The sequence below is a fragment of the Rutilus rutilus genome, assembly GCF_951802725.1.
Source record: "Rutilus rutilus genome assembly, chromosome: 20".
Lineage (NCBI taxonomy): Eukaryota > Metazoa > Chordata > Actinopteri > Cypriniformes > Leuciscidae > Rutilus > Rutilus rutilus.
The window spans coordinates 20,824,896-20,847,830 of NC_140225.1; the positions used below are offsets into that span (position 1 = coordinate 20,824,896).

At 38.8% G+C, this 22,935-nt stretch overlaps 2 protein-coding genes across 15 annotated transcripts in view; both read right to left on the reverse strand.

Moving 5' to 3' along the window:
• Positions 1–15,570, reverse strand: part of pacs2 (phosphofurin acidic cluster sorting protein 2) — a 41,431-nt gene extending 25,861 nt beyond the window's left edge. For 10 of the 13 annotated variants that reach the window (XR_014625559.1, XR_014625560.1, XM_084390912.1 and 7 more), the window contains exon 1: positions 15,140–15,500. Coding sequence is in view for 11 of the 13 variants with exons in the window: in XM_084390912.1 (XP_084247038.1) it covers positions 15,140–15,258 (119 nt within the window). In the remaining 2 variants the exon portion in view is untranslated. Of the gene's footprint in view, positions 1–15,139 lie in introns of all 13 variants that reach the window. The other 3 variants (XM_084390913.1, XM_084390920.1, XM_084390915.1) reach the window with 3 other exon arrangements.
• Positions 15,571–17,928: 2,358 nt separating this feature from the next.
• On the reverse strand, positions 17,929–22,635 carry srsf5a (serine and arginine rich splicing factor 5a). 2 transcript variants are annotated; one of them, XM_084391384.1, is made up of 8 exons: positions 22,561–22,635; positions 21,808–21,957; positions 21,651–21,721; positions 21,197–21,310; positions 20,071–20,140; positions 18,832–18,905; positions 18,643–18,750; positions 17,929–18,557 (listed from the first exon to the last, which is right to left on the reverse strand). In XM_084391384.1, the coding sequence occupies exons 2-8, from the start codon at positions 21,931–21,933 to the stop codon at positions 18,344–18,346; spliced, it is 777 nt and encodes a 258-aa protein (XP_084247510.1). In that variant the 5' UTR covers positions 21,934–21,957; positions 22,561–22,635; the 3' UTR covers positions 17,929–18,343. The 2 variants fall into 2 exon arrangements, with proteins under 2 accessions (XP_084247510.1, XP_084247509.1); XM_084391383.1 differs by having other exon boundaries at positions 21,179–21,310.
• Between the last annotated feature and the right edge of the window lie 300 nt (positions 22,636–22,935).

Genomic DNA, 22,935 nt, shown 5'->3' on the forward strand with positions numbered 1-22,935 from the left:
AAATATAGCTAGTTAAAAAAAATAAGTAAATGCCAAAAGAGTATATAAATAATACAAATATAACACATTGTCTGACCAATGGGACAGTGTACAATTTTTATTTTTGGTGCTGCCAGTGATTCTTAAAAAGGCACACTAGCTTCGAAATTATTTCGATGGTAAACGAACTCGTAGTAGGGCAAATCATCCCGATATCAAAAGACTGGCAAGCCGCTGGCAAGACCAGCAATGCAAGTTTAAGAGGTGGCGCCCCGCCAAATCTCGCAAGAATCACGACTTGCTTTACGGCACATACATCAACAACATATGAAGCAGCCTCTATGGAAGACACTAGCACGCATTTCAGACGTGAATCATGGCAGAGTCGACGAAGAAAATGAAGAAAGCGCGGTTAGAAGAGTGCAGAGACGGCTCTGTGTGAGTGGTATAATTACAACAGTAACATTAAATACAAGTACTCCACAGCGACTCTAGGGGTCGCTGTTTGAGAAAAACGGAAAGTGCATAGTATGCCCAGTGCCCGTCTACGGAGAGCCTGGCCACTCCCTATTAAGTCCAATTGTACCGAATTTTGGTTGTAGTACCACCAGAGTTCCACTGGGGGCGATCGCCCATGAGTGCAAAATGAATGGGAGTCTATGGTGCTAGACGGCTAAATTTGTCTCTTTCACCCGATTGGCGTTGAGAAATCTCAGATTTGATTGTAGGTTTTGCAAGTTCAACATGGGTTATAGATCGAAAGTTGAATGAACGAGTACTTATGTCCTTTCGATTTCTTACAGGTTGAGTTGTTGTTGCCCATAACACGCTAGCATTCTGCTAATGAACGCTGATTGGTCAGTGAAGGACTGATTACGACCAGAGACACCACTTGATGGAATCGTGGCATCCGAAGCGGGACCAGAAACAAACAAAACATAAACTCTTCTAGCACGTGTATTTACCTGTGTCAGCTGTGTTGTCGGTGCCTCGAGAGAAAAGAAAGTGCAAAGCGCGAAAGCACCAGAGTGACTGAAGGATTGCCGTAAAGCAGTATCTCTGGTCGTACGATGTGTATGACGTCATTGACATTTTAAAAGACTTTTTAAAGCAAATAAGTGACTCTAAAAAAATCTAACACCCAGCAATGTGTAATTTCTTTGCATCTCCTTTCGAATACAACATTCAAATTACTAGACAAAAAATTATATCCTAAGAAAAGTGGATTTTGATTGGTAAAGCGCCATAGACCTCCATTCATTCTGCACTCGTCCTGTGAGCGCCCTCATATGGAATCAGAGTGGAACTGCAACCAGTTCAGAAGCCGGAAGTGTAGTGGAACTTCTCCCCTTATTAGACATTCTCTGGTATGCCTTTAAATTACACACTTCACCTTCACAAAAGTAGTTTTCATTCTGTTACTGATGCATTTCCTGTTGAAACAGGAAGATACATGGACATTGAAGTTATATGTAATATGTCATCAGAGAAGGAACGCCATATTCCAGAGCGGAAGTACATTTTCAGATTTTGATTAAAGATTACCATGGCAAACTTGCACGGATTAATTGTTCACCACAAGACTAGTAATGTGCGATAAAGTAGGCTAAATAGGGTACATTCTGATTTCATGACGACACAACTTTAACTGCAAACTCACATTTGGTGCACTAGCAGAGATTGCCTCAAAACTAACACACAAGGACTAAAAGCAACAAAACCATTTCGATTTCACAGTTTGTTTGTGTGTGCCTTCAAAGTGAGGGCCGTTTCCATGCTGGAATCGTGTGTATGTGATCTCATCAGAATGACGGTCCAAATATTCTGCATGTGTCTGAAAGTGAGTAAACCCCAGAGAGGTGACCTACATTTACTTCTGGAAGCTAAAAACACACACAGGTTCTTACACACACATTCACACACTATTCTAACAAGGTCAGCTTGGTCCTAATTAGCTCAATTTCAAAGACTTCAACACTCCTTAGTGTAACTGATGGAAGGGACACACTAAGACTCAGACACAAACACACACACAGTGTGTATAGAAGTGTGTAAGTCTATAATTTAGCGTAAGTTTTCATTGGTATGAAAAGCACATGAATGGTTGACATGCAATTACAAACTAACACACACTAATTTCTGCTGAGTCTGTCTAAACGTATGAAACCTGGAAATAAAGAATATTGCCAAAGAAGAAATTTTAGGAAATATTATAAGATCACTAGGATGAAATGAAACGTACAAGTAAAAGAATGTCATTGTCAGCAGATTTGTGACACACTGAACTCCTTTGTACAAAAGGTCAGATGTTCTCGTTTCAGTCAGTTTAAAAAAATAAATACAAAACCTGTCCTAATTGAAAGAAACCGAGTTTAAAAACAAAGATTAAATCCAATATTTGGTGATAATATAGCATCATAAGAGATTTATAAGCTATTTTTTGTAGGTCGGTCATGTTTGACCAGGTCCACCACAAGTGTGACTTTGTGCCATTTTGTGCAAGATAAGAGCATTTCAAAACAAACTTCCTAGTTAAACATTAAAGCACACTTTTGTGATAAACAGAGCAATTTTTTTCCCATATTTTGTTGAACATTGACAAATTATCCACAAATAATGCTTTTATCACTCAAAAACTGAGGTTTATAGGCTCAGATCAATGAGGCCAATGATAAAAAAAAAATACAAAAAAATACAAAACGAACCCTAATTGATAGAAAACAAACTGACAAAAAGATTGAATCCAATATTTGGTGATAATATAGCATAACGAGCAATTTACAAGCAATTTTTAAAAGGCCGGGAACATCAAAGGTGCTACAGGGTTTTCAACACAGCATAAGGGTTAAAAATATAACCCTATGACAACAAACTCCCAATAATCTTATATCATTAGAGACTATAACAACTATCATGAACCAATCATATACATTTTGATACATCTTTCTCAGAAATATCAACACACCGCTATATCTGTGATATTATTTGCACATATATTTCATCTGAAGAAGACAATTAAATATGAGTGCGTACATGGTGCAGGTACATGTCTGGAGCACTAAAAACTGTCTGTTGTTAAACTAAATGCGACATTCCGTGTGTGTTGTTACATATTAAAGTCAGCATGAAAAAGAAGTTGCAATAGTCTTTTCTTCCAAATTGTGCAGTATATCTGAGTGAAGTGGCTTCTCGAACAAGAAAAAGTGTAGGGCGGGACTTGATTTTGTCTATCAGGAATTGATTGGATTGTTGCAGTTTGCTATTGCTATGATCTCATGTGATTGACAGTTTGCCCCGCCCTCTCGCCCGTAAACACCTCCTCAGGGAAGTGATCACAGCAAGTGGGAGGGCAATTGGACAAAAATAAAAAAAAATAATGATGTGCACGGATAAATCATTTATAATAAATACTGCAATATTACATAAAAAAATAAGAATTGTCCATTTTGATTTCATGGTGACTTTAAATGTTGTTTCAGTCATATTTTCCACTTGTTGGTAGTCAAACTCCAGCTCTGACCACATCGTAGGTAAAATGCAAACAACACTTTTGTGTTACTGTACTGAGGAAAGGAAGTCTTTTGTGACATTTGAATTCTGCGCTATGATCTCAAGCATTATAAAGCACAGTGATTGGATTGAAAGTTTATTCTCATGAATAATGTGGAGAAACGCTCAGAAACTGCTGAAGTAGACGTGTATTCTCCAGCCATTCCGAATTAACGCATATATCCAACATTTTGTGACGTTGATTCAACTTCGATTTTTAAACCAGAGGAAAGTAATGGCTCAGGAAAAAGAAAAAAGAACCACTTCCCCCTTAAAAATAAACATAACTAGTGCTATTTTTGTTTTCAGTGATGTGCAACCTGTACATATATGTTAATCTCAAAAAATATGTTTTAGGGTTTCATGACCTTTTAAACTTTTGGACGCCACCATATGCAAATGACGGATAAACCGCATAGTTTTTACCAAGAAAACTGTGCGCACACTTATATTTTCCACATTACTTTTTTATCTGAAACTCTAAATTATGTGTTTGAACTTTAAATGGAGCAGAGAGTCAAGATAACCTGGAATCTGTCCCAATGACTGCAATAAAACTATGTGTGTGTGTGTGAGAGAGAGAGATATGGACAATATAAACAGTAATTCACACACAATAGATTTGAATTCATTTCACCCTGGTGAGATTACAGGAGTCCCTGACCTGTGGATAACAGATAGACGGGGGAAAAAAACACCACAGAATCTCTTAAGATGGACAGACAGAGACAGACAGGAGAGATCGAGTTAACCTAAGCCTTTAATGCAGGAGAACATAAACCAATGCAAACAATCCATCTGTGTTTCACCTGAGCACGAGCACACGTTTCTCTGGATACACTCTGTTGACTTCATTCAGTTCATTAGCAACAGCTGCGCGTGTGTGTGTGTGTTAACTTCCAGAGAACTGCAGTTAAAGACTAACACATGCTGAAAACATTTCAGAGTCAAAGATAACAAACGAGTCAACATGCACATGCATCTCTTTTCCTTGTAAAAAACAACTGACCTACATTTTCCTACTTTCTCACTGAATATCTTTGACACACACACAAACACACACACACACACTTATCAGAAACACAAGCGTTTAGTTGCTCCAGCTGCAGAAACACCTACTTTAGTACAATGTGAGTCTTTATTTTTAAAACATTATAAATGCCCCACAAATACACCTATGCATACAGTGACAAGTATTTGGACTTGCAACACATTTGATGAATGAATATCATTATATTAGATTTAAAAAAAAATCAAACAAGGTGGCATTCATTTTAAGGACAGCAGATGCATCTTTAAATCCAATAAGTAAAATGGGCAAATAAAAATATCCAACTGATCATGAGACCCTACATTATTTCTAGGTGACAAACTTCTTGGTAAACAAAACCAAACTTTATAACCAACCATTATATGGGCAGTATTTCCATATCTGTCCATCTCGATTTTTATTTTAAAAAACAAAACAACAATATACACTACTGTTCAAAAGTAGGTCAAGAAATGAACGCTTTTTTCAGCAAGTATACATTAAATTGATGAAAAATGACAGTAAAGACACTTATAAATGTTACAAAATATTACTATTTCTAATAAATGCTATTCTTTTTAACTCTTTAAAACCTAAAACTAGGGGTGTTGCGATATACCGGTATTGGCAATAATCCGTAATATTTCAAATGAATACTAACTTACACGTATAATAAAATGGCATGTAAATTCCCCAGTGCCAGTATCGGTTTTATACATCCCAACATACAGTAGGTGTCGGTATTGTCGGTATGACATCACTTTGTAGGCCAAAACGCAGAAACGAGTTAGCATTTGAGCACTTCCGGTTCCATCGCCCCGAAGTCAATGGGTTTTGTGAATGAGTTTTTGGTTAAATGGCTGAAATAAGGTCTGTGGTGAACACAAGCTCAAGACACTTTCATGTTTATTCTATGACACAAAACACATCAATATTACCCCACTTGTGATTTTTTTGAAGCTGTTACATGTCTTGAAAAAGGTTGCTAACAAGTGGCTAAATGGGACTACAGAGGCTGTCGTGGACATTAAACGCCATCACACCGAACAGGTAAACTCACTCAGTCTACTTTTACAGCATCGTTATGGTTATAATTGTGCTCTTATAAACTATTTTAACTCAAACATACTGGATAAATGTTTTTAGATAAAAACAGAGTTGTCAAAAGCTTAGTGATGGTGACGTTGAATTCGTGGGACCGTGGTGTAGTTCATTTATAGCCTGCCTTACCTTTAGCTTTTTACATCTGGCGACCGCATTTAGGCTTCAAAATTCATAAAAGTTGAGTTCATTTGTGATAATTATCTTGATGGATGAAACATGCAAGTATCATAAACTTTTGTTGATCACAGAGCTTGTTTTTAGCGATAATCCAAAAGCCTATGGGGAAATCCTTTTGGGTTTTGGTTGAGGGAACCAGCGTGATGCAAACTGCCGGTTGGCCTACAAACATTCTGACTGATTAAACATGAAGAGAATTAACACACTATTGCGATAGTATTATAGTTTGTGTTCTTCAAGCCAACTCAGGTATTTTCATAAGGATAATGTATATTTATAATGCAATGCAATCACTGTATATAATACGATCTTTTTCATTTCTATTTAACTGATATCATTATTTATGTTTTCTAAATTTCTATAGATATCGCGATATATCGTTATCATGGATTCTTTTGGCCAGGATAACAGTGTAGTGATATCTGATATCGTGACAGCCCTAATTTAAACACTTTCTGTTTGTCAAACTTAAGGTGATGTTTAGTTAATGAAGTCTGTTTTTCCTAAGAACAACTGATTAAAAGTAATTAAAAAAAAATTGTAAAGTTAGTTCTGAGCAAAGGTAATTGAGAACAATTAAAAAATATATACTTTTGACGGTCAAAGACATCCATCTGAATACGTATGGCTATAAATCTGAGATAGTCGACCTCACTAAGTGACTAGTCAGTTGTTGGATAACTAGTCAACCATGGTGACGCATCCCTCTTACAGTCCAACAGACTAAAATTCACACGCTTAACAGGAGAGAAGCACTAAACTGATCTGAAATGCAGAACAGAAAACAGTGCAGCGGTAGATATTTTCTATTACATAATTGTGCATTGTTTTCATATCCAGTGTTTGGTTGAACACTGTTACCTGCTGTCTTTACACAACAAACAGACACACCTGCAATGATCAGGAGTGAAGTTTTTTTCACTGTGGTCACAGCTTTATTTAAACAAAACCGATGTGCCGTGTGGTTATGCACATGTGATCAGGATGTTCGTGCTAGTTTTGCATTCTTGTTAACCATAATTCACAGACCTACTCCCGCTGGCTTACACCAGGGCTTCTGGGAAAGAGCCGGTCATGGTCCACAAACCAGCTATTTTTGTCTTTGGACTGCAGACTCTCAGAAACCCCAGGGTGTAAGGCATCTGTTCTTTAGGGTGTGCTCAGATGCCATTTTGGTCTGGAATCTTCTGAATCTCTGGACCTCACGGTAATGTTGATGATCAGTCTTTGTAAAGCTTGCTGCACAGCTAATAGACAAAATATTATCAGCAGAGTTTAAAATAAATAATTTCAGCACAATAATATCAATGCAAATGAATGTAACTTGGTTTAGGAAGAAGGATCTTGGTGACTTAAAGGGATTGTTCACCCAAAAATGTCAATTCTGTCATCACTGACTCACCCTCATGTCGTTCTAAACCTGTATGGCTACATGCAAATAATTAAATGCAGACACCAGCACAGCTCTGCTAAAAAACATCAAACACCACAACACACCGTAGGCTGCTTTCACAGAACCTGATGAACTGGGTTTAATATGATGCAATTGTAAAGGGAGACATCAGCACACATTCAAAACAAAAACAGAGGAATGTTATAGTCTGAACGACTAGCTATTGACTTTTAGAGGGGTTTGGGTTCAGGTAATCCCTACATTATTGGGACAAAATGTCCCAAAAAATATATCTGAAATCTAAAATCAAATGTTCTGGTCCTCATGAGGAAAACAGCTTATAAATCATACTGAGTAATGTTGCTTGAAAATGTAAAAATGCAGAATGTTTTCTGTTATGGGTAGGTGAATAGGCCATAGAATAGGCCATAGAAAACATTAACCTGATATAAAACCATTGGAAGTCTATGCAATGTCCTCACTAATATAGTGAAACAAACATGCACGCATGCGTGTGTGTGTGTGTGTGTGTGTGTGTGTGTGTGTGTGTGTGTGTGTGTGTGTGTGTGTGTGTGTGTGTGTGTGTGTGTGTGTACGCAAGTAGTCAGTTCCTTTCCTGCCATATGCATAGAGAAATTCTTAGTTATCTTAAATATATAAACATATTTTTTTTATATTAATTAAAAATACCGTAAAACAGCAATATTAAGAAATATTATTATAATTTTTAAAATATTTTTTAATCTGAATATATGAAATGTTATTTATTCCTGTAATGCCAAAGCTGAATTTTCAGAATCATTACTCCAGTCTTCGGTGTCACATGATCCTTCAGAAAACATTCTGATATGCTGATTTGCAGCTCAAGAAGCATTTCCTATTATCTATGTTGAAAAAAGTTCTGCTGCTTTATATTTTTTTGTGAGGAAAAAACAGCTACAATGGCTCAAATTCATCAAGCACATAAACTCATTGTTTTAATAGTTAATGTATGTAAAAAATACACTTTACACATACATTGAAAACCGCTATTCTAAGAAACCAATGAAAATTCCTGACGGAACTTGGCAAATTAGCCTTCTAGGTTGGCCTACAAATGGACATCATGACTGAACAGCTCCATAATAGGCAGTGATGTACAGACTCAGACCATGTGCAATAAAAGAGTTGCACCGTCATCCCATTAAAGAGATTAAAGCATCTGCTATCCCTCCGAATCAAAAATGTACTCAAAATACACAACAAAACGCCTCAAAACAAAACAGAGCTTTACCATATAAACAATACGGCTATTTATCCTGCTCCTGTCAGTGTGTGTGTGTGTGTGTGTAAGAATGGCTGTGGGTGCGTTAAAGACAAAGGCATGACTGTTTCTTCCCTCTGGGTGAGAACACAGCACACACTCCACCAACACACACAAATATGACAGCCTAGCACAGCCTGTTCAATCAGAGAGAGAGAGAGAGAGAGAGAGAGAAAGAGAAAGAGAGAGATTTCTATTGTTTGAGTAAAAATGATGCCCACTTGAGAAGATACAAAGGACCATAAGGGGGTCGTGCGCGCACTCGGCAGCACAGGGTCACTGTAAAGTCTAAGATTGTATTTAAAGGGATAGTTCACCCAAAAATGAAAATTCTGTCATTAATTACTCACCCTCATGTCGTTCAAAACCTGTAAGACTTTCATTCATCTTCGGAACACAAATGAAGATCTTTTTAATGAAATCTGAGAGATCTCTGTCCCTCCATTGACAGCCTACGCAACTACTACTTTGAAGCCCCAGAAATGTAGTAAAGACATCATTAAGGTAACCCATGTGACTCCGGTGGTTTAACCTCAATTGTATGAAGCGACTGCTTTGTTTGCACAAAAAACACAATTTAAAGCTACACTGTGTAGGATTTTCTCCCATCTAGCGGTGAAATTGTTTATGACTACCAACTGAATATTACTTTCTAGCCCCTCCCATTCCGAGAGCGTTTTAACTCCTACGGTGGCCGTATTATTTCAAATCTGCCGGCAGTCGCGAGTAATCTCCCCCTCGCATTAGTCACGGTGCCACTGAGTGTCAAAGCGCGAAAGGCGAAGCTTGAATTTCCAGGTATGTCCCTCTTTGGCTAATGTATTTTCAAGATGGAGGCGCAACATGGCTGCCGCCATTCGAGCGACTCGCTCGTATGTATTCTAAATGGCAGATTCTACACTTACGAGAATACTTGATTAGTTGGTAGATGTAATTACACATTAATGAGCACATATCATTTTGAAAGAACAAAGTGTTTTTTGCTAAGAATCAACTTAAAAAATTACACAGTGTAGCTTTAATCTTCAATGACTCCTTTTCCACCAAGGCAGAGCTGGTGCTGGTTCGGAGCCAGAGCCTAGTTTCAAATCGGTTCTTTGTTTTTCCACCGCCAAAGCACCAGCTCCGAACCAGTAAAACTGGTTCTTAAGTAGCACCAAATCATTGCAGGGTCTAGAACGGAGCCAAGGAAGAACCGCTTGCGTCAGAGGCTGGGGGCGGGGTTACCGTGGCCAACAAGACTGAAGAGAAACTTGTGACCGCCATTTTTAAATAGCAGCTAGTCGAGCTAATAGCAGCTCGATTATAATATCCGTCTATGTAAGTTACGGCGAGCTGCACGAACGCGTTGGATTCGCCGTGTTTGGATGCCGATTTATTTTCGCAAACCCATGAGCATCCATAGTAACGCAACGTCTATTATTGTTGATGCCTTGTTCGAGATGCATCGGAGCAGCGTGGACCGATCAGAGCTGCGGGAGTGTTTGGAGATCATACGACTCCTTGTGCTTTTTGATCGCTTTCGCAGTGCTTTGATTTCATGTGCTGATCGTTCTGCGAGAAGCCGATGCATGACTCGAACAAGTCTGGTGTGTTTGTGTTTGGCGCTGCCGCACGCGCGTTGCTGAGCAACATGATACGTATGCAGTGACGTAAGATATAGCTCTGTTGTGGCTCTCTGGCCGGTGGAAACGCAAACCGGTTCTTAGTAAGCTCGTCAGTCGAACCAACTCCGAACTGGCAATAGCTCTAGCTCTGAACCAGCACCCGGTTCTTGTTGGTGGAAAAGGGGTAAATGTGCATTCACGAGAGCACCACGATTCATGTGTGTTTAATTGATGCGAAAGCAGACTCGCACGTTCGTTAAAGAACTACAACGCATGTATGGCAAGCCAAAAGGTTCAGAAGGTTCGGTTTTAAAGTCAAATACGTCGTCCTCATTCCAAACGCCATAAAACCGTGTGCAAGTCGTCAAAAATGACGTATTTGACAGCGTTTATGGTGCATGCGCAACTACAGCGGCAAAACTCCGCTTTGTGCTGCTGGCAACGCTATAATGTGTGTTTAATCGATGTTGTTTTCAACACACGCCACGGACTATATAATCATCAGAGATGCACGCGATTATATACATTTGGAAATAGGCAAGCTTTGTTTCCAAATGCCAAAGTAAAGATATCATGTCAATTTTATTAGGCTAACTTTTGTAAACCCAGCCAGCATAATCACAATGAACGCCTACAAACTGCAATATTGAACATATATTTAACAACCGCAAAGCGTCCGATGTGTAAACAATATGATTTACACACTAAATCCAGCATAAACTCCAGGCACAACCTGCATATTTTTAAATGCTCAAGACAGACGTCACTACCTCAACCGCACAGCGATTGGCTGTGAAAGGGTGTTGATGTGTAACTGTGGGCGGCCATGTGTTCATAAATTTAGGTTTCTGAAGTCAGAAATAAGCCAGCAGTTTCAATTCATGTTTTTTTTGTCTGTCAGGAGGAAGTTAAACTTCATGTTTTCATAATACAATGAACTCAAAAGAACAAGGACATTTTGATTTATCATGATATGAGAATAACCTCCAAAAACTTCTTAACTTCCTGAGTTATTTTAGTACAATGTACGATTATAACATTTTGGATAAGCTTTATATTTGCATTTAAATTATTGTTTAAGTTTTAGTGATTTAGCGCTTTTGTCATTTATAAATGTGTGTGTGTGTGTGTGTGTGTGTACATATATATATATATATACATACATAATATATACATACATATATACACACCTTTCATTATTTTTTATTTCAGTTTTAGTTTTAGTAATTTTTTATTTCAAGTTAAGTTAAAGTTTTGCATCTAATATTCACATTTTATTTGTAATAATAATAAAAAAATCGTTCAATAGCTTAAAAAAAAAAAATCTCACACATTAAAAATTCAACGCATTTCACATGTTGGACTGAAAACTGAATGAATTAATAACAAGGCAGAAGTGGGTAAGCTTTTCTACTTTTGCTGTTTTGAATTGCGGTTGGCATTCCTGTGTCTCATAGCATTCATTTACCTTTGGTTTTGGTTCACTGCAGCAGGACTCAACCAGTCAGAATGTGTCGGCTCTGACAGCTTAACTGAACGTGAGGATTATGGCAGCTACAGTGAACTAATATTAAGCCCCTTTAAATCGATCAAATCTGCCATAACACACAATAATCACACAGCCTTCAAACTATTCTGTGACCTATTTTGCAGTAAATCTGAATGAGGATTCTTCTTATTGAAAAAAGTAATTCACCACAAATTCAATCATCCTCTTCTTCACTGAAACAATCAAACATCAGAGGAGATCAACAGCTTGAACTCGCATTCAAAACAACTGCACGCAGATCTGCGTTTCAGCCCGCCACAAACACTTCAGGAATAGCTTGAAGCTGACGACTGATCACATTATCTTCAGAGGTCATCAATTTAGAGGTTGTAATAAAAAGAATCACTCTTCAAAACACTCGTTCACTTAACCTCCAAAAGACACTCGACAACAAAATAAGCAAAAGAGATGAACCATGACGAACACAAAAGCACTTGTTCTGCCAGACACACACGTTTCACAAAAAATAATAATAATACAACATAAAGTGGTGTGTTCTAATGGACTTTTATATTTGGTCACAAAAACAAATAGAGCAAACAAATCAATAATCAGAGTTGTTTTAGTATAACTTTAGTATTTATTAATATTTTTACATTTTTGGTTTCATTTCAACTTTAGCTTACGATTTAGTAATTTTGTGCATTTGTATATTTCTATTTAGTTTTTTAATTTACTTCAGTTTTAATAATTTTAGTACGTCAAGCTTTTCCTCCAATATTTATAATATTGTATATTTTAATTAACGAAACACAATTTTTACATTTTAGCTAACAATAACAGAACAGCAACGCATTAAAAAAATTTACCAGAAAGCTGGTGAATAAACAAAACATACAACATTTTAATATTTCACCAGTACTATATTGGAGACACGCCCAACACATCAGACTTAGCCAATCAGACAGTATCTCCAGACAAGGCCACACCCACTGCAGTGGAAGCCCAGGGGGGAAAATCAAACCGAAAAGCTCAGAAAAGCAGCTGCTGTGGCTCATTAATTAGCTCATTAAAAGCTGAATTTAATTTAATTTTTAAGACAGGGATGTATGAGAGTGTCTCACTGTGAAAAGATGAGTCATTTCTCTCAGATTCTACTCTCAGCTTTAATGATGTGCGCGGAACGGACCTTTACATTAACACATAATTAACTGCAGGAATTCTACGGTCAAATGTCGTGCTCCTCACACACACAGCGAGCAGACAAAGGGCCCGAGGGAAAATGTGTCTGTGGTACAGCTGTGAATCTTTTATTATGATCAAGAATTCATAAGGCACATCTCTCTCTTTATTCCCCATCCTCCTCTCCATCATTTGCTCCAGTTCAGGCTGATTTAAAGGGGTAGTTCACCCTAAAATGAAAATTCTGTAATATATCACCCTCATGTAGTTCAAAACCTGTATGAATTTTTTTTTTTTTTCATTGAACTAAAAGTCTAGCGACAGCTCTCATCTGGCTTTTTTGTGTCATCTATGATATTATGGTTAGAGTACATCAAAAAGCAGATTTATATTAACATTATATAAATTAATCAAATATACAGTTATAAGTTGTAAAATGCACAGGCATACCGTAACATCTGAAACATTAACTTTTTTATGTTGAATTTCTAGCAACCATACTGACACTTTTCTACTGTAAATTTAATGAGATTATTTCTTTACAGTAAAGGGCTGTCAAGTTCCAAAATGACAAAAAAGCACCATAAATTAAATCAAATCTAATCTTTGTATGAGAAGTCGTTTTTCATAAAAAAATTCCTTCCCTTCACTCAGATGTTATCTGCTGGAATTGGACCATTAAATGGTAGTTCATCCAAAAATGAAAATTATCCCATAATTTACTCCCCCTCAAGCCATCCTATAGGTGTATATGACTTTCTTCTTTCAGCCAAACAAAATAGGAGTTATATTAAAAAATATCCTGGCTCTTCCCATCTTTATAATGGGAGTGAATAGTACCTTGTTTTTTGAAGCCCGAAAAAGCGCATCCATCCATCATAAAAGTAATCCATACAGCTCCAGGGGTTAATAAAGGCCTTTTGAAGTGAAGCGATATGTTTTTGTAAGAAAATTATCCATAATTATAACTTTATATAGGCTAATTAGTTATACATATGGATATTTTTCTGTAGCTGTACGGATTTCTTTTATGATGGATGGATGCGCTTTTTTGGGCTTAAAAAAAACAAGGTACCATTCACTCCCATTATAAAGCTCGGATGATCCAGGATATTATAACTCAGTAACGATTGTGTTTGGCTGAAAGTAGAAAGTCATATTCAGGATGGCTTGAGGGTGAGCAAATTATGGGATCATTTAAAATTTGGGGTGAACTAACCCTTTAAGTCAGTGAGTTGAACTCAAGAACTGAATCAATCCAAATGGTGAACAAACAAACAAACACTGGTTCTGTGAACTCACTCACTCAACTGATTCATTGAAAAGACATGATTTGTTTAGTGAATAATGACTTCATTTTGAACCGCTCCTCACACAAAGCTATAAGGCTTCAGAAGACTTGTAATCTTCCTCGCAGAGATTTATGATATCTTTTGAAGCTTGAAAGCTCCAGCTCGAGTCCCTCTTTATAATTTCTCCTGGAGGTGATGAGGTTGAGTAAATAATGACGGCATTTTCCTTTTGTGGGTGAACTCTTTAAGGTCAATGGCGGACACCACCCATAGTTCATCATAACAAAAAACAACCTGCATGCCAGCACACATCCAGCAAGCTCGTTTTATTAGAAAGAAAGAAAGAAAGAGTACTTTGATGACTCAGACAGAAGAGAAGCAGCTGTTTATGAATATCTGGGTCACTCAGAACATTATGTTTCTGGTTGCAGTGCATCTAGTAGATTCACTGGTTTATTTTGCACGAAACCGGTCCGCGTTGATGACAGCTCGACCCTCCGGCGAAACCGCACGTGCCACCTCACCCGAGCGCGGCGCGAGAGTGGGACCCTGACGTCACAATGGCAAGGGAGTTTTGTTTGTGTTCGCAGACCGAACAGAACCTGTCAAACCCCCCAGGTTCGCTCCAAGCATAACAGAAAAGGTGATGATACTATCATCATCAATAATAATAATAATAATAATAATACGCAGCACTTTAAGACTACTGATCAAAGCGCAACCGGGTCACATTTTAACACTTCGACTAACGCTGGTGAATGACAGAAAAGCGTTACTAAATCAGCAGAACATCACTGGATTTGTGCCACCTTGATCCGATGCTGACATGACATCGGTCCAATCAGACGCGCTCGAACAGTGCAGCACAATGACAGACTAACTAGTTCACACACCCTTTCTCTGTCTAACACACACACACACACACACACACACACACACACAGAGACACACCACTCCCTGCCGCCGCCGTGCACCTGCCTGCCCGCTGACAAACAGCCCACCTGGGCGCCCGAGCGATCACGCATGACTCTCACCTGGGAATGCAGTTGGGAGACGAGCCGTCTATCTCCCAGGTGGCGAACAGGTTCATAGGAACCGGTCTGTTCAGCGCCCCGCTGCCGGGGAAGCTCAACCGGCCACTTCTCTCCGCCATGCTCGCTGCTGGTGTCCCGTTCACCTCCACCCGACGCAGTGAGCAAACTTCTCCTTCTGGATCGCGCTGGATCTTAATCCCCCCCCTCTCCGCTAAAACGGGTGTAAATCCGCTGCCCTACGGAGACGCCTTACCGTTCACGGGTGGCGTGGCGATTCTCGTGCGGTGTGTGCGTGCAGCTTCATACCGCTGTGGCTCGGAATTTCCACAGCGTGCACCGAGCGCTCGCGACAAGAAACTGCAGCAGCAGTCACTCGCCGCAGGAAGTCACGTGACCCCGCGCTGTACCCGCGACTGGCGCATCTGCGCTCTTGCACACTCGGGATGGTCAGTATAAATAACGGGACTACTGTAGACAAAGTACTTAGTGCTGTTTATAAACAAGCAGTCACATCATGATAGTTGGGCACAGTTTGAAGTAGGCTACATTATTATAGAGCTTGCGAGTACTGGACATTTGGATTTAAGCATAGCCTACTGTAATTATAGCCTACTAGACTTTTGTAATTAAGCACATGCAATCTGATATTCTGAAACATGAAAATGCTTATTTCCAAACCACATGCATGGAACATTTACTGTATCTTCTGCATTTAAAACGAAGTTGGTCCAGATAAAATATTTATAAATCATAATAGTGCATGTTAATATCGAATACTGTTGGCCTATATTATATTATATTATTGTTGGCTAAATTTGTCAACATATATAAATGATGTAGTAAAATGTGCAACTCCAGTATCCTGAACATCATTTACACATATTATAATAGCATTCTATAATGGCAATCAGTTTTGGGGATAACACATAACAAATTAACGCGAGTTATATCAGATTAGGCTACTATTCCAAGCAACACATTAATTATAAATTTACAACACAATAAAAATGTAGTTAACTCAAGTTACTTTGTTTTCCCGTCACTTGCACAAAAATAGATTTAGTATTCCTCAAAATGAATAAAAACTGTACAATGCAAACTAATGGCAGCACAGCTGAAAGTAGGCGCGAATTCGCATTTCCTTTAGCCACTTCCTTTATTCTTTTCACTTGTGGTGTGAAAGGGCCTTTACATTTGCCAAAAATTAAACTTTTTTTGTTATAAAAAAAAAAAAAAAAAATTCCTGCCCAGGTGAGAAAAAGTAACGCAAAAGTAATTTAATGCATTACTTTCCATGAAAGTAACTAATGCAATTAGTTACTTTTTTAGAGAGTAATGCAATATTGTAATGCATTACTTTTAAAAGTCACAATTTTGTAACAATATTTCACTAAAAATATACTTAAAAATACTTGTCATCCGAAGTAATTTGATCGGATTTCGGCAATATTTGATCAGGTCTTGTAAACGGGTTGTTCAAAAGGAAAGAAAGGATACTGAAATCAGATTTGATCATATTGGTTTCTTGATTTCGGTATCAACCCTGCAATATGTTCTGTTCAAAACATTTTATTAGGATACCTTTAATCCAAAACATTTTCCTGATCCCAGCAGAAAGGTGGGTTCAAGCTAGATTTAAGAAATTAAATCTAATCAACTTTAAAATTTTCAATACAACAATTTTATGACAGACAGATAGTCGCCATAATATAAACTCCCAAATAGCTAGAAATGCAAATCTACTAGTTTTAATAATAATAGCATACTGCTTTGTCAAAATATATATATATATATATATATATATATTTTTTATGTTTGAAACTGTTTAGCTCTGCATCTATAAAATGCTGCAGCTTCTGTGACTGACAGTGAAATTGAAAGAGCAAAAGGCCAGGCTGTTCCAGTTGAATGTCCAGTATTTAACAGTTCACCTACCTACGCTATTTGTGCATGTTTCTCATTCTCATCAGTACGTCACAAATTACCCTCAGCAATCTGATCTCAATGCACTTCAGTTGTTTGTAGTTTGATTTTATCTGTTTGTCCTTGAGAATGAGACCGTCGCAGTGCACCGAGGACACCAGTTTTATGAGCAAGAAGGGGGAAAACCAGATTGGTTGAGGCATAGAGGGAGGGGGTTTTGTCCTTGGACTCTGCAGAAGAAACAATATTACCTCTCATTCATATTCCTCAATCAGTGGTTTCCAGGATCCTCATAGCAACAGAGATCAATTTATGAAATGCAGGTTTCAAGCGCTCCTCATATCGTATTGACTGAATCAATAAACCCAGGTTCTGTGCGGTGTACACGTTGAGGCCCTAGCTGGGAAAAGTATTGATTCTCAAAAAAAAAAAAAAAATAAGATAAAAAAATTCAGAAACTGTCTTGGGTTTTGTTTTGAATCACTGTCAAATAGTCCAGTAAAATATCCAGTTGTTTGGCACAACCCTCTGGAAAAGGGGATCTTACATTTAGTTAGAAACCACAACTTTAAAATAAATTCAATTGATCTCTTCTACTCACCCAGACCAAGCATATATTTCTAATGGCCATGTAAAGATCAAACCTGTTGTAAATCTCATCTTAAGAATTTATTTTTGCAAGCTGTGAAACAGCATCACCTTGTGGACTGAGCTGAAAATCTGCAGAGCTTCACACATCCAAATCAGATGGCAAGTTGAGTTCATAGCAAATAGTTAGAATATTAAACTTTAGAGTTTCTAAACAATGCAGAGCTAATCAACTTCAACACACATCATGTGAGGGCATTAGGAAAACACACCATCTCTCTCTGCCAAATACCAATATACTTTATTCCAGAGTGTATATACAGGCATAACCTTCTGTTGAACAACCATAAAGACTCAAAAAACTAAAATTAACAGGCGAGTTTGAGAAACAAAACTCACATACATTTAAGTTCTCTACAGAAGTACTCCAGGACTGATATTGATAAAATAAAAATAGAAAACAAAATGAGACATTCGTCAAAAATCTCTAGTCTTAACCCACTCCATTATCATTTAAACCCACCCAGCTCATTAGCATAAGAAATAAATCAAAACATCTTCATACACACACATTCATCCATCCATTCATTCAACTCAGTCAGTAATTTACACTAAAGTAGCACAATGAGATGCCACATTAATAAGTGAAAAAAGCTCATTCTCTCCTTCACGCACGCATACACACAGTTAGTTTCAGTGCTGACTCTCTGCAGATGCAGATCTGGAGCGGCTCTGTTTCCTCGGAGGAGACGGAGAGCGGGAAGGAGAGCGGTTGCTGGTGGTCTTCTCTGGGGTGCGACTGACTGAGCGGCTGCGAGAGCGCTTGCTTCCACGCTCAGGGCTGCGACTCCGACTGGGTGAACGGGAACGGGAGCTGCTCCTGCTGCGGGAACGACTCCTGCTACGACTGTGGAGAGAAGAGAAATAAGTCAAGTTAGATTTTGTCAGTGCGAATTTTAGTGTGAAGTCAAGTTCGATTGTCTGTTACATACTTCCTCTTGCGATCCTCGTACAGCTTGAGCTTGCGCCCATTCAGATCTGTTCCATCCAGCTTCTCGATGGCATTCTTCATATCACTGTGTGAAGCAAACTCCACCACCCTGTAAAACAGATCAGGACACACTCAGTTACAACCATGTGACGGTCAGAACACAGTCTTGTGTGTATGTACAAGATCTTACCCTTCATTCTTATTGGTCCTGTGTGCATCCACAAAGGTCACTTCTCCCACCTTCCTCATCAAGTCCTTCAGATCCTGCAGGAAAGCAAAAAGCACTTAATGACACGTTTTTAAGAAACTCAAAAGCACTGAGTCACACTGCAGTTTAGCACCCACTTTAAATACACACTGCAGTCTGCAGCATCTGCTCTAAATTGTGCACTGGCGCACCTGTAGAAAACTCCCTCAACAGATGTCATCTTACCTGTGGATCTGTACCAGTTATAAAACTACCAGAGCGTTTTCGCCAACACGAGTCTTTTAGATTGTGTGAAACAGCAGGAAGCAAAGCCCTCAGATGGAGACACGCCTGACTAAGCTAGTTCCTGAGAACTGGTTCTTCTCATGTTAAGTAGTTTTTTGTGCAAGTCTCAAAACTACCTACCGGAAATCTGTAGCATCTTTCTCCATTTACAACTAACTCCAGATTTAAAGTGACAGAACCCTCTTTACCGTGTAACTATCCAGTGTGATGAGCTACTTACCGTTCCAAACCACAGAAGGCATTAGCAAAGAGCCACTTGTCCAAATAGCAAACGGAAGCAATGAAGCGTTAAAACGACCTCGGACTCGACCCATCCGGCCTCCGTAAGAACGGACCCCACCAGAGAGAGAGGATGGGGGAGGGGCCAAAACCCTGCACCCCTCCCCGCTTCAGCACCAACAGAATAAGACCCAAACAGCAGATCGGGAGGATGGAGCAGATCTGACATCACAGACCCTCCAGAGAGCGGCTACCCAGCTCCTCTAAGGCTATCCTGTGCTACGGCTCTGTCTGGCGCTACGGACCCAGCCAAGACTTAGACCGGCAGACACTGCGTGTCGGGTGAGGAACCAGAGGGACACTATTCAGAACACAACCAGGGGAGGGCGCTATGCACCTCGCAGGCTGTGCATGCAACTCCAATTAAAGAATACCAGAGCACAGCTGTTAAAGAAAAGGTTTGAAAAACATGGGTCTGGGTTAGAGAACCTTTCAGCATTCAATTCATCATTTTTTTTTTGTTGTTGTTGTTTTTTTTACTTATGCAAGGTTTGGCTGAGGTGAAGAGGAAATTCTACTTCCAGTTTAACAGTAACAAAGATAACTAATAGTTTGTGTGCTTGTACTGATTTCAAAGGCAAGAGAAATGCAGGGATGATGAAACGCTACAACAGCAGGCTGCTACACCACTCCGCTGCTACCGCTCGGGATGCTCACCTGCCAGCTGATTCGAGAGGAGAGATTCTCCACAATGATTCTGTGCTCCGTGCGCACTGGTGGTCCATACCTAAGAAAGGGGCAGAGGTTAATTAATTTGACTGAAGTGTATCTGAACAAACCGCGTGTGATAACTAGGGATGGGCATTTCAAAAATATTGCACTAGTTTTTGGGCTCATAATCGAATATTCATTTATTTAAATGACGTTTAATGATAAAGACGTTATTTTAAGTTTAAGGGTTTAAAAAAAAAAAAAAAAAAAGTTTGTCACCGTTTCTGAACAAGCTTACAATTAGGCAATATACACAACAAGTTTACATTATATCTTAAGGTTTTCTTTTAGTTGAAAACATTAAACAGTTTGTAAACAAAAAATATAACGAACAAAAGCATAAGCTCAAGCAGCACAAACGGGAAAAAAAAAGCTACCAAAGTAGACTGCGCCAGTTATCGTACATATACACTCAAGTCAGAATATGGTTATATTTATGTAGTTTCACGTTCATGTTGAGAAAAACATCCACATGCTTGAGAAAACGCGCTACGCTGACAGACGTTGCAGAGACACAAAGGTAACGGTGTGCTAAGCAAACTTTCTGACAGCACTTTTTTTTCCCTGTTCTTAAACCCGTCTCCCTCAAAAAAAAAAAAAAAAAGCATGGGTCTCAGTCATATTTTGCTATCTGACAAGTTCTCGGCTCACTCCGTACAGCTTCGCTTACCTGCAGTCATGAATGCAGTGATAGACAGCCGTCTTCCCTCATTCGACTGTTTGGATTTCATGCGATTTCTCATTTTGGCGGTGATATTATGATAACTCATTTTCATTGATTTAAAGTAATTCCATTTTGTAATATGAATTATATTATTTTGGATAATTCCAAACTTCATGAAGAAGACATTATGCTCAAATACAATAAATTTAACACGCTCCACCCAGTGCATTTAATTATAACAATTAGTGCTTGGTATTTATCATGGATTCACTGCATTTACGGCCAGCAAAGCAACGTAATGAAATTCTATTGCATTTTATTTTTCGAATACGTTAGATCGAATATTCGAGAATTCGAATAATCGTGCACACCCCTAGTTTTAACTCTCACATTGCTGGGACATCACACCTGGAACCCCCATTGCGGGACTGGCGATACCCTCCGAATCGTGGAGAGAAACGTCCTCCCATTCCTGGGCCACCACCTCTTCCCCTGCGAGAGCGGGCATGCTCGATAGTCACCCTGAAGTTAATGAAAAAGAAAAATGAAGGCCAGGAACTGGTTTTATGCATTGGTTAGATTTAGATTGAAGTGTAGACACTGCACTCAAAAGTGGAGGCAGATATACATGAGCTTGCAGGGGCAGTTTAAACAGACTAAATGATTGGACAAGTCAGGCATACATGACCAAAGAGAAGTCTGTCATTTTCACTGGAAAGCTAATAATTTAATTAAACATTAAAGTTAAGTTATTAAAAATGAGACATAACATGAGTTTAGAAAATGGGGTGAATTTTCATTTTGAACCAACCACAAGAAATAAGTCTAACATGTACATCTATCTTTCTGGGTTCAGTCTCACCTCTCGCTGCACAGCTCTTTTCCATTCAGCTCATACACTGCGTCATCTGCATCCCTGTGGTCGTCAAACTCCTGTGGAAATCAGACAGTAGGGGGCAGTGAGACGCATTTCACAACCACCTCACACATTAGACCCCCAAGAGAGTGTCAATACTCACCACAAAGCCAAACCCGTTTTTCAGGTTAATCTCTCTGATTCGTCCGTATCCTTTGAAGAACTTCTCCACATCTCTTTCCCGAGCATGAGGGCTCAGACGGCCGATGAACACGCGACATCCACTCATATTGATTAAAAGGTTCAAGGAAATCTAGGAATAGAGTGTGAAAGGACTGTTAATCAACAGTCTGGCAACGTGTACTTTACACTGCAGGAAAGAGCAATCGTGCGCCGCCCTGCTGGTCACACGCGGCATAAACACTGGATAATCATTTATAAAAGTCCACGTTTCAGCATTAATAAACAACCAAAAGCACGACAAGCGATTCGTAAATCGAGAAAGTTTTCTGCAACACTAGGTATTTCAACTAATATAAAACAAAAACTCGTATCTAAAACGATTTATCTAACGTTTCTATTTGTTCTGAATTTATACCAATAAGTAGGCTACAATATGCATCCACTAGAGCACAAAAATAATCAGAGCAGCTATAACTTACTAATACTAATTAAACGTTTATAAATTCTAAAAGATTAGAATAAACCACGACTAATATGGCGAACACGGATCAGGCGTGCGGCCGAGGCCCAGTCAGCATGCGCAGATAGATTTACTCGATGTTAAACCGTAAAAACGGACAAAATACCGTTGAAACGAATTATATTTGCATTTAACTAAACTCTAACAAAACGATTTGCTAGCAATGTATCTAAAACAAAAAGTATTTTTAAGAATTCGACTTTGTCCTCTCACCTCTGCTTGCAGGACAAAATGGCGTTTGTCTCGAGACTGAGGACCGCGGCCGCGCGCGGAAGCATTTATATGCGTGTTCACGCGCAGGGGGGGAGGGTAATGGGAGGAGAGTCTCGTGCATGCGTACGTAAACCATAGACTGTAAAGACGTAAACACACTGAAAATGGTCATTTTACGACGTCTTCGTATATACTTATACCAGTTATATATTTTAATCAAAAGTCCTGTGAGATATTTATTTGCTAGACTTTATACTTTTAGCATTTAACTCGATTAACACAGTTGGAGCCGGATTGATCCAGTCTGGAAGTTTCCATGACCTGATTATCTTTAGGCTTCTGCTGAACATATCAAGTCACATGAGAACAATGACT

Bases quoted from the DNA above. Each gene is read 5' to 3' on its own strand.
- srsf5a (XM_084391383.1), bottom strand. From the start codon at position 21,933: ATGAGTGGATGTCGCGTGTTCATCGGCCGTCTGAGCCCTCATGCTCGG. The intron at 18,906-20,070 runs GTGAGCATCCCG...GCTTTCCTGCAG, and splicing joins CCTCTCGAATCAGCTGGCAG to GATCTGAAGGACTTGATGAG. The intron at 18,751-18,831 runs GTAAGATCTTGT...TCTGTTTTACAG, and splicing joins AGGACCAATAAGAATGAAGG to GGTGGTGGAGTTTGCTTCAC.